At 37.7% G+C, this 12333-nt stretch overlaps 1 protein-coding gene across 4 annotated transcripts in view; it reads right to left on the bottom strand.

The window, feature by feature from the left end:
* Positions 1-12333, bottom strand: part of PATJ (PATJ crumbs cell polarity complex component) — a 372856-nt gene that overhangs the window by 312211 nt on the left and 48312 nt on the right. For 3 of the 4 annotated variants that reach the window (XM_040470436.1, XM_040470437.1, XM_040470439.1), the window contains exons 11-14: positions 10690-10831; positions 7122-7253; positions 3452-3528; positions 1348-1404 (exon numbers count right to left, since the gene is read on the bottom strand). In XM_040470436.1, coding sequence (XP_040326370.1) covers positions 1348-1404; positions 3452-3528; positions 7122-7253; positions 10690-10831 — 408 coding nt within the window. The remainder of the gene's footprint in view (positions 1-1347; positions 1405-3451; positions 3529-7121; positions 7254-10689; positions 10832-12333) is intronic. The other variant, XM_040470438.1, reaches the window with a different exon arrangement.

The following is a 12333-nucleotide window of genomic DNA, read 5'->3' as shown; positions in this document are numbered from 1 at the left end:
GGAAAAGGAAAAGGAAAAGGAAAAGGAAAAGGAAAAGGAAAAGGAAAGGAAAAAAGAAAACCTCTGAAAAGCTAAGATTTTAGCAGCCCTGAAGTACTGAGGAGATAGAACTGGAGTTCAGGTCCCACCAAGAAGAGGGGACAGGTAAAAACATTCCAGACTTGTGTGAAATACCTGGAAGGCTAGGTCTTAGGAGCAAAGGCAAACCAGACAGAGTCTGAACCTTACCAGAACCATACCTCTGCCACATCTCAGAGATCATCCACTCCCCACTTCCCCCCCCCCCCCACACACACACATACACACCATACTTATCAGAGAAAAGAATGAGTCCCCCTGGACAACGATAACATCACCTGAAGCCTTTTGTAGCTGTCCTACATAATGTTGGGCAATTACCTTATGGTATGATGTGAGAGACAAACAAGTAACTACAACAAGAGAAAAGATCAAACAATAGAAACACATCCAAAGTTGATCTAGATATTAGAATTAACTGCTTGAAGTCCTTATAAGCTGTGATTAATATGTTCAAGAAATAGAGAAAAAGATGGCATTTACACATTTTTTTATGTTTATGTATTTATTTTGAGAGGGGGGTGAGGGGCAGACAGAGAGACAACAGAGAATCTCAACCAGGCTCCTCACTATCAGCACAGAGCCCAACTTGGGGCTTGAACCCACGAGCCGTGAGATCATGACCTGAGCCGAAGTCTGACGCTCAACTGATTGAGCCACCCGGGCACCCCTGAAAGATTTTTTAAAGTCTGTATTTGGGGCACCTGGGTGGCTCGGTCGGTTAAGCATCCAACTTCGGCTCAGGTCATGATCTTGCGGTCCGTGAGTTCGAGCCCTGTGTCAGGCTCTGTGCTGACTGCTCAGAGCCTGGATCCTGTTTCAGATTCTGTGTCTCCCTCTCTCTCTGCCCCTCCCCTGTTCATGCTGTCTCTCTCTGTCTCAAAAATAAATAAACGTTAAAAAAAAAATAAAAAAAAAAAGTCTGTATTTGTGGTCCTGATTTTTGGCATTTTAAAAGGTCTGCTAATAATATCTGAAAGGCTAACACACTCTGCACAATGTTACTCTGTGCACTACCTTTAAAGTGGGCAAAGTAATTAAACGTGGGTTTGGCTTCTGAAAAAGGCACAGGCACGCCATGCCCTTTCCAGGCATGCCATGCCCTTCCCAGGCATATGTAACCATCACCTTTCAGAACAGTGAGAACCTACCACATTTCCAGAAATCATCTAAGACTAAAATTCTGGAAACATAGTTTCTCTAACAAGGACTTAGAGAAAGTTTTTCAAGCAACAAAAAACTGGTAACCTTTTAAAAAATAATGCTTACCTTTGAATATTTTTGTAACTCAGCATCATCTGCAATCTGGGTATCCAGAGTCGCAACCTAAATTTACAAGAAAAAAAAAATCCAGTATCTGTAAAAGCATAACTTTATTTCTTCTTAGGTTTTCTGAAAATAATCTATAAACCCTATATATTGATAACACCAATGGATCTACATTCTCATCTTTTTTTGATATTTCTGAAATCCGTAAGTATAGCACATAATGTAGAATTTCAGCGAATATTCCCTGTTCTGTTGTTACTGTTTTCTACAGCAATCCTTCCCCCTCCCCCACCCCCACCCCCCCCACCAAATTACTCAGAAGTTGAACCAGAAGGGGATGGGCAAAAACATACACTATTTTTTAAAAGCCATGCCCCCTAAAATTTTAATATAATGTTCTGTTAGAAGGAGTCCATAAAAATTTTACTCTTTTCACAAAGCCAAGAGTTATCGTCATTTTTGTTTTTAAATCCAGGCCTTAAAACAAAGATTGCAAGGTCAGTAAAGTAAGATGTGTTTGGAAAAATTGAAGCATCTGACTTTCTACAGAAAAGCTCTACCATTTCCCTAGGAGACTTGGCTGGCAAGGACACAAACAGAAAGACCTGGCCTGGTGAGAGGCTCATGGAATAGTTAAAGCTTTCAACCCTGGCCTAAAACTATTGTTCTAAGCTCCAGTGGTGGAAATCCACAGAAGTAAATTGCCAGCAAGCAAAATACTTTACTGATGATTTGCATCTGTGAGTTGTTAATAAAATATGGTACATATGGAGGGAGGAGTAAGTTAAACAATGATCCAACTTAAAGCTTCTAGAAGTACTGCACTTCACAGAAGTAGATTCTAGAAGAAAAATGAAGTAAGGAACCCTGGAGTACATGCATATGTGCATGCATTTTTCATCTTGCCTGGTTTCTCCTTTCTTCTTCTCATCCCTCAAAACAGCAAGAACCCTTAATGAATAAGCTGTCACTTTAAATTCCCAGTCTCAAAGTATGTCTCCCCTCTCTACCTAATCTGTTATGACCTCACTGTATGATAAATGAAATTTGGAAATACAGTTATAAGGGCAAAGTAAAATTTTAACAAAAAAGAGCCCATGACAAAACTGGCCATTCATAAATACTCAGACACCAAATTACTTTGAATATCAAACCACTAAGAATAGTAGAAAAGGTTATTGGCTAAGGTGACAGATAGCCTAATGACAAAACAGCATTTGAAATCTATGAAGAAGCAGGCGTTCATAACAACCAACATGCAAGTACAAAATTAGCAAGAATAGAGCACTGAATGTTTTAACTCATCTTAAAAACACTAGAAATTTTCTGACACTAGATAGTGGTTGTATGTTCTGAACCAAGAAGAGAAAAAAATTCTCCAACCAGCCAACGAGTGCTAATGATAAACATATTTAAGAAAACATGAATGACAATAGAAATTTAATAGAATATTTTATTACTAATGCATTTAGTGAACACGGTAGAGGCTTTTCTAAGCACAGCTTTCTGCTTTCATGTAGATTCATAGGGGGGAATGTAATCAATCCCTTACTCAATGAATCTAATAACAGGTGAAAGAAAGTCTAATGGACCACTGGCACTATAAACTTCTGCCTAACCTAAATTACTTCCTGTTCTCCCTAATCCATTTGATAATCATTCTTTCATTTTTCTCATAAAACTGTAAGATTCTTTGTGAAACATAGGACTAATATCCACAGCCCTTTCAGTGTACAATAAAACAAACAGATCATAAAAGCAATCATAAAAATGCCAGCAATTTTAAGCAGCTGATATAGGTTATAAATTTAAAGGCAAGCTTTCTAAGATTCTTCTGCCTACTGTTGACTTAAATGTTTTCAACATGAGCTGAGTGTCTGCTAATTGTAACTGAAACTTGCGTGCAGTCCTTAATTGTTCTTATAGCTTAAAATGCTAAAAGAGGGGGGGAAAGATCAATTGATCTGCTAGGGAAGAAAGGCAGGAGGTAAAAAACAAAGGCAAGCTGGCTATTCTTGGGCTCTCTCATCTCTTTGAACTGCAGTGTCAGGAGCTTAACATGAAATGAGATATGAGTGTTCTTCATTGCAACATTTTAACATACCATTACTTCATAATCTGGACCCAAAAGGTTTTCCCACCTAGATTTCAGCTCATTTTCTAGAGAGTCAGGAACATTTTCTGGATTAAAAAAAAAAAAAAAAAAAAGAATATTGAAGCTACGGTGAGCCAAACACACTTAACTACTAAATTCTTCAATAACCACACAGTCCCAGTAGGTAAAAGGGAAACGAATGAAAAGGAAAATGCATCAACTTGGGTCTACCAGGTAAAGTAAATCAGAGGTGACTTATAACACTAATGTAAAATGTAAGGCCGATTGTGACCGAAGTATGATGGGACTTTTTTGTTAAGAACTATTTTCAAGGGAAAAGGAAATGATGACTTAGAAATGAAATTTGAAATATATGCACTTTAGATGTAAACATCCTGCTGTTTATAAGAAAAATACATCTGGCTTTGCTTTACAATATGTTAAGGCAAACAAGGACTTAATTTAAATGTTAATCACTTCAAAATAATACTTTCCACTTACCCATAGAAAAAGTACAGATTTATCAAAAGATATCTTTACTATCAAGTGGACATATCAACACAACCCAGTCAGAATTCTCACTTGGGCGGATATAAAGGCTTGTCTGGTTTAATTCAACCACGGAGATGCATGAGCTTTAATATAATAGAAACTCTGGCTTTACTTTGGTCTTCTGTGGTTAGTTATACCTTTTTGACTCCTAAGTATAATATTACCTTTTTTGCAAAGGTAAGATAACATTCAAGAACTAAGACAGATTTTAAGTATCCTGCCTCTCCTCCATACGATCTTACCCAGAAGTTCAGGGCACCGTTCATAGTCTGAATAATGCCTAATGGGTGAAAGTTAAAGTACTGAAAATACAATTTCAACTTATATCCATAGTAGCAGAAAAAGCAAACCTTCACGTTTTTTTCTGTAAGTTAAAGAAAAACTCTCCATTTTATCACAAGATTAAACAAGTCACAGAACACTTCTTCCAAATGACATAACCATCTGTCTAAAATCAAACATAACTTGCAATATCAGCTCTTTCAGTCTTCAGTCCGGACAGCTCATCTTGGGTGCATATAATGCTTAATTACATAATGCAAATGATCAAGTAAAACAGGCTAACCTCAGAATTAAGAGACTAAGACTAACACTAAAGAGCTAAACTCACTACATGTACAAAAGAATATCCATGAAGTAACTCTACCAACTGATACACTAGGTTACATTAAGGGAATAACTAACCGGAAGTCTTATTAAAAACAAAGTATCATTCACGTGGGCTCTGCACTGAGTGTCTATTTACTGCTGTCGACACCTCCATAAGAAATTACATTAAGAGTTCTACCATCTTTGTTAATTTCTTCTGGGCAGCAGTTTCTTATCTGGTAAGCTAATTGGTAAGCTTAAGAACATGATATTTAAAGACATTTCACACACATGTATAAAATAATATTTCACCTACAATTCCTTTTAACTTTTTCATCTTTCAGTTGTACAATGGAAGCACAGAGAGTCATTGAGTTTTAAAGCACAGCACAAAGCTAAGTACCAGCGGAAAAAGACTAATTTCAGCAGCCCAATAATCCTGAGCTACACAAAAGGACTTGAAAAACGAATAGTATGGGCACCTCGGTGGCACAGTCGGTTAAGTGCCCAACTCGTTCTTAGCTAGGGTCATAATCTCACGGTTCGTGAGTTCGAGCCCTGCATCAGGCTCTGCGCTGACAGTGTGGAACCTGCTTAGGATTCTCTGCCTGCCCCTCTCTCAGAAATGAATAAATAAACATTAAGAAAATGAAAACTATGATGATCTGAAACATTACTCCAATGGTAATGAAGGGGAGCAGAATATGCCACCCCAAAATATGCCATTCTAGCACATGGAATACTTAGAACTAAAGACAATCAAGACCCAACAGACTTAGGAGAAACTTTTACCTCTCCCTTAACTACCTAAAAGAATTTAGATAGGAGGCCTATACCAGAAAGAACTATTACCAGAGATAATTATTTTATCTGAAAGACCTATTGTCATGGTAGAGCAAACTTTTAATCACCAAACATTTGCTCTTCTTATCACGCTGCAAATTAGCCTCCTTGTCTTTGAAGCCACAGGCCTCTATCACATTCCTTAATTTAGGATGGCATGTAAGCCTCAATTGCCCAACTTACTCTTGGGTCTCATATTTTTATGGGGCTTCCATACTTACAGAATGTTTTTTTCTCCTCTTAATCTGTCTTATGTCAATTTAATTATTAGACCAAAGAACCTAGAAGGGAAGAAGGGAGAGTTTTTCTGCCCCTACAGCAAACAAGAAAGCTAACTTCTAGCAGTTCAATGACTTTGGTCTTACTCTCAAACTGAAATTAAACATACTCATGAAGAAAAAAATGCAGTGAGATTGATCCAAAAACAGCAGATAAAAATGTCTAAAGATATTTCTAATTTCAGAACGTATTGGATTTTCACCCAATAGCTCCATGACAATCTATCCGGATACACCTGAATTTAAATAGCAAAGATCAAACTACAATACAATCCACTCGGGTCAAAAAATAATAAGGTAAATTTCCAAATTATAGGAAAATTTTTAACTTGAATGAGGGGCTACTCCTTCCTTCAGGCCATTCTTTCCTGACACAAGACAAAGCCAAAACTTCTCTGGAAGAGGATGGTGTGAAGTATCCCATTTCATTCAATTGTCAAGGCTTTCCTGAGCAATGCTGTGCAGGGAATTGTGTGAGACTGTTATTCAAAATGCTTGCAGAACAGTCAACTACGGAGCCAAGTTATCAAAGTACAAAGAGGACAAAGTTGCACATCAATTGAAAAGAAGATTAAAGTATAAATATATAACAATCTGGCAGTTTGATAAAACATACATATGTATAGATTACAAATTATTATGTTAAAAAACACTGCTATATGTATACAGATACCTAGATATCTATAACTGTACCAACGACAATACATAAGCTAACATATGCAGTAAGCTTGTTAAAATGCTAGCAAGATGAAAAGGGTTAACACATACTAATAAAAATGCATTTAAAATTAATTAAACAGGGGAGGCTGGGTGGCTCAGTTCGTTTAGCATCCAACTCTTGATTTCGGCTCAGGTCATGATCTCACAATTTGTGAGATCGAGCCTCTATGCTGACAGCATGGAGCCTGCGTGGGATTCTCTCTCTCCCTCTCTCTCTGCCCCTCTGCTACTTGTGCTCTCAAAACAAAGTTGTTTTTTTTTTTTTTTTTTTCCCCACGTTTATTTATTTTGGGGACAGAGAGAGACAGAGCATGAACGGGGGGGGGGCTGAGAGAGAGGGAGACACAGAATCGGAAACAGGCTCCAGGCTCCGAGCCATCAGCCCAGAGCCCGACGCGGGGCTCGAACTCCCGGACCGCGAGATCGTGACCTGGCTGAAGTCGGACGCTTAACCGACTGCGCCACCCAGGCGCCCCTCAAAACAAAGTTTTAAAAAAATTAATTAAACAAAGATTAAACAACAACGACTGGTCTTCAATTGTCACAAGCGGTAAGATGTTGATATTAAGAATATCCTGTTTCCTATCTCCAAAATGTCTCTAAAATTTCTCGTATTAGCTCTAAAGGGAGAAAACAGTTAACAAATAAGAGAAAGTCAAATTACTTTGATTGTTTTGAATTGAATACTTTGTGCCTACCTAATTTTTCTAAGGCTTTTAGATTACCCATTCTTTCTTCAGTTTCCTCATCCCCACCATCCAAATTCGTTTCCGTTTCCACTGCTCCAGTTGAATAGAGGGCTGGTATTTCCGATGATTCTATGACAGTTCCTAAAAAAAAAAAAAAAAAGAATTACTAGCTTGAATCACTAGCAGCTGAAGACCATATTTAAGGGAGTTCATTCTAGTCCTGTTCTCCCATTTGACCACCTCATTACAAACATCTCAGGTAACTTACATACATGATACTTTATTTAAAGTGTCATGTGTGATAACCACTCAATTCCTAAAAAAAAAAAATAAGGAAGTTCTGGTAGCATTGGAAAGGATAAGAAACCAGGCAATGGGGAAGAAGAGCAAGGCCAAGTCATTCTACAAAAGATACTTATCAACATAGCCTTGGTAAAGAAAAAGAACACTAAGGTCTGTATATACTCTTGCACTTGTGGTGGGTAAGGAGCAGGTTATGCAGAATAAGCCCTTCCCACTGCTCTGGGCTCACCTAAGTTCTGGCATGACACCACCATAAGTTTAAAAAAAAAAAAAAAAACAACTCTACATAGGTAACTATGAATTGGAAGGGAATTGGAGAGAATTCCCCTGGTTGCAGCTAAGGGTTCTCCTCCCTTAGCTAAATTGAGCTGAGTAATAGGATATCCAAAACTTTCAATCTCAAGCATGCAAGTCATTATGTATCTGTTAAACACAAGAAAGGTTGAACAAGAGCCATTTTTGGTCATTTTTAAATGGTCACGCATGACTTACAAAGTTTTCTTACCAAAAACATTTAACCTGGATCTAACTAGGGCTTTATATCTAGCTTCTCACAGGAAACACAGTGGATAGAGGAACAAGTTAAATTACACCACGAGGACAATGAAATTCAGAATGTAGTGTTCTGGTGACAAAATGGACAAATCCTTTCACGAAAAGTCTGTGCCATGGAGGTGGAGGCAGGGGTCGGGGATTCTTCTAGATTAAGAAACTGAAGAAACGTAACACAGGAAACCAAAGAAACATAACGCATGATTGAATCTTGATGTTATGAGGTTTCTCTTTCAGAGAGTGGGGAGTGGGAAAAGAAGCTACAGAAGACATTTGGGGCAATTAAAAAAATTTAAGTACGTGCTGCACATTGGATATTAGGGACTACTATTAATTTTCTTCGTTGTGATAATGATATATTATCACGTAAGACAATATCTTTATTTTTAGAAGCTATAAAGTATGCAGGACTAAAGTGCCATGATGTCTACTACTCACTCTCACAGGGTTCAGGGAAAAGGACAAATAGATGAAACAAATATGGCAAAATGTTAACTGTTGAATCTAAATGGTGGGTCCGTGGGTATTTGTTATATGTTTTTCAATTTTTCTGTATGTTTAAAAATTTTTACAGGGGCACCTGGGTGGCTCAGTAGGTTAAGCATCCAACTTCAGCTCAGGTCATGATCTCACAGTTTGTGAATTCGAGCTCTGCATTGGGCTCTCTGATGTCAGCATAGAGCCCGCTTCAGGTCCTCTGTCTCCCTCTCTCTCTGCCCCTCCCCATCTCATGCTATTTCTCAAAAATAAACATTGAAAAAAATCTACAAAAATTTTTACAATACTGTTGACCCTTGGACAATGTGGAGGTTGGAGGCACTTTCCCATCCCATGCAATTGAAAACCTACATGTAACTTTTGAATGCCCCCCAAAATGTAACTAATAGCCAATTATCGTTGACCAGAAGCCTTACTGACAACATAGTCAATTAACAGAACTTGTTTATTATGTATTATATCGTATTCTAGAGAAAAAGTAAAAGCAACATAGAGAAAGGAAAATGTTATTAAGAAAATCTTAAGAAAAAAAACACATTTATAGAAAATATAGCACAGCCCTGTATTGGAAAAAAAATCCACATATAAGTGGACCTATACAGTTCAAACCTGTGTTGTTCAAAGGTCAACTATAAAAAGTTGAAAAATATAGCCAGTTAAAAGTTCCCATGATCTTAGCATGAAATCTTCAGCCACATGATATTTTTTACATCATTAATCCACTGATACACACTAAAACCACAGCCTAGTGCTAGCCAAAGTAATGAGGCCCAAAGTTGCTAGTGTAACTGGGGAGAATAGTTGCATACCACAGTTTATAGTACAGAGCAGTACATGATGTAATTGTATGCTACTATACAAACAGGTACACCAAAAAGATATATAAGGTATACAAACAGTAGGAGAGAAAGACAGTAAGATCTAGAATAGTAGAGGCAAGTATTGGGCAAGCGCTAGAAGCTGTGCAGTTTCCCTCAGTAAAAGACTGAAGGCAGAGGAAAATGTGTTACGTGGGGCAGGGAACAAAGGCATCACCATTTCCTTTCATTATAGTGACTACACATGAAACAGGTGATCCCAAAACAGAGTGATAAATGCTACAGTACAGCGCTCTTCTAAGGGTGCTAGTAAAACCCACATGAAGGACATCTCAACCGTGGAAGAAGTGCGAATTTAGAGTCAAAATTTATCCCAACATAAATTTAAAATGGAGGCATGCGCAGGAAAGAATTGCTAATTCGCAGATAACGTACTTTATTTGATACAGTAGACTGAAGCCAAGGGCTCTATCAGAGCTATTAAAAACCATTATGTTGATATAAATATTTATGTAAACCTTTTAAGGTCAATATAGCATTGGTACAATTTGTACTATTTAGGCAATGTTTAATTTCATACATACGATGCAGTTGACAGGGCATCTGTCTTTCAGCAGCAAAATTTTCACTATCACATAAAACTTAAAAAGTTCCCATTTAAATATAAATCAATATTAGTTGAGACAAGGCTTCCAGGCTTATTATATCTTCAGAAGAGAGGAAAAAAATATATTCATCTTCTGAAAAATTCTAATGGAATTATTTCTTACTAGTTCTATAACTAGTCATTCATTTTAAATTGAATTTGTTTTCAGGACTGTCAAATTTTTCAATCTACACATTAATAACTTGATAATTAAAAAACTGGCATGCATACCATTTGTTCCATAATGACAATTTGTTATTCTTTAATCAAAATAACAAATATTTTACAAATAAAAATGTTCTTAATAGAAATCCTTATTTTCTCCCCTCTGTATTTCATAGGGTAAATCAGGAGACATTAGAATTTAATATATTGTTAGAAGTAGTATGAAATCTTAAGTGTGCAAAATGTCAAAGCCTTAGACAAATGAGAGCCCCTAGAACAAAAGGTGTCGAAGCTTTATTATTCAAATATAAGTAATAAATGAAATTTAGAAGCTTTTTGGAAAAAATGATTTCCATCTCCATTTCAAACAGCTCTCAAAGCTTAATGCACGTCAGGGTTCATGTTCTAACATTTGGAATGGCACAAGGAAGTTCTTCTTCAATGCACAAATGAGCTAGCTGATTCATTTCTCCATCACTACATTACACAAGGTGGGCAGTTTTTCCTTCCCAGACTCACAGAGCAACTTCTGTAGATAAGATATTCTTCCAGACCTAGACTACGTGGTGGGGAGAGGGATCGTGGAATGAACTACCTCTGTCTGAAGGCCATTCGTGTGGAGAAGCAGATGCAAATGTCTTCCTTCGAACCAGAGTTAGGTGTACCACTTGCCCTGCGTTTCGTAACACTTCAACAACATCCTGGTTGGCAAAACCCTGAATATTGACACCATCAACCTAAAATGTTAAGAGACACATTAAACAGGAGCTTCAAGTTAGCTACTATTTTCAACTCTGACAAGGCAGAATAAAATCAGGCAACTCATTTTATGCCAAAACAAATTTGTATTAAAGCTAAGGAATTATTTTTGAATAGGAGGCAAAATTAGTAGTGAAACATGCTGACAAATGTCCTGAAAACCTACAGAGCAAATTCAAACTTGTAATTGAGAGTCACACATTTTAACTGACAGCCTCAGAGGGAAAAGGTCTTAGTCTCTTATGCTATTCAAAATTCAAAGTGCCTTCAAAGATAGTCAACTGTTAAACACAACTCTCAAGATGTACTAACTACAAGCCTGTATTATCAACATTGAAGAGGTCATCCAATATTTCATCCCTCTATCATATCATTATGTGGTAGTTTCCAGAAGAGATACACACATCTCCTCCCATTGGGTTTTCTAGTGCTGTGAAGAAGTATACGCAAGAAATGGATTTACTAATCTAAGTCAAGCCCAATTCCTCATTTCTGAAGTCCATCAGAACACACAGGCCTCATCTCCCACGCTGGCCAAACCATTACTTTTAGTTTTCCCTAGAAGTATTTTCTCCAAAGCATCCACTGCTTACTGCTTGACTCCATACCCGGCAAATCACAAGACGCTTCCTAAGCCAAGAGTCATGAAAGGTGCTTCCCTAGATGGACTTGAAGGATGAAGATTCATTTTTTTTTTAATTTTTTTTTTAACGTTTACTTATTTTTGAGACAGAGAGAGACAGAGCATGAACGAGGGAGGGTCAGAGAGAGGGAGACACAGAATCCGAAACAGGCTCCAGGCTCCGAGCTGTCAGCACAGAGCCCAACGCGGGGCTCGAACTCACGGACCACGAGATCGTGACCTGAGCTGAAGTCGGCCGCTCAACTGACTGAGCCACCCAGGCGCCCCTGAAGGACGAAGATTCAAATGACACCAATGAACATTTGTTTCTATGTAAATCACTAAATTAAATGTGTGTGTGTGTGTGTGTGTGTGTGTGTGTGTATGCTTCAAAAATATTATTCAAATAAACTTTAAAATTTAACCAATTTCTACTAAATGAAGAAAGACCAGTCTGAATTGACAAAAGGTAATTATTATATTCTCCAATATATAAAATAGTTCTATTTTTTTGTATGTATTCAAAATTACTTACGGTTAGTAGAAAAATTACTTTCATGAAAAGATAAAAAGATCTGGTTAATAGCCTATTTTGTGTGAAAAATGAGTGAGTTTAAAAAACACAGAGGTGCTTGAAAAGTCTTTTCTAGGGGCACCAGGGTGGCTCAGTCGGTTCAGTATCTGACAACTTCCGCTCAGGTCATGATCTTGCGGTTCATTGGTTCAGGCCCTGGGTCAGGCTCTGTGCTGACAGCTCAGAGCCTGGAGTCTGCTTCGGATTCTGTGTCTCCCTCTCTCTGCCCCTCACCAGCTCATGAGCATGCTCGCTCGCTCGCGCGCTCTCTCTCTCTCAAAAAT

The sequence above is a fragment of the Herpailurus yagouaroundi genome, unplaced genomic scaffold (genome assembly GCF_014898765.1).
Source record: "Herpailurus yagouaroundi ecotype Mexico unplaced genomic scaffold, PumYag 77, whole genome shotgun sequence".
In the NCBI taxonomy this organism is placed as follows: Eukaryota; Metazoa; Chordata; class Mammalia; order Carnivora; family Felidae; genus Herpailurus; species Herpailurus yagouaroundi.
Note: the sequence above shows the minus strand (reverse complement) of the source record. Positions and strands in the feature narration are given on the sequence as shown.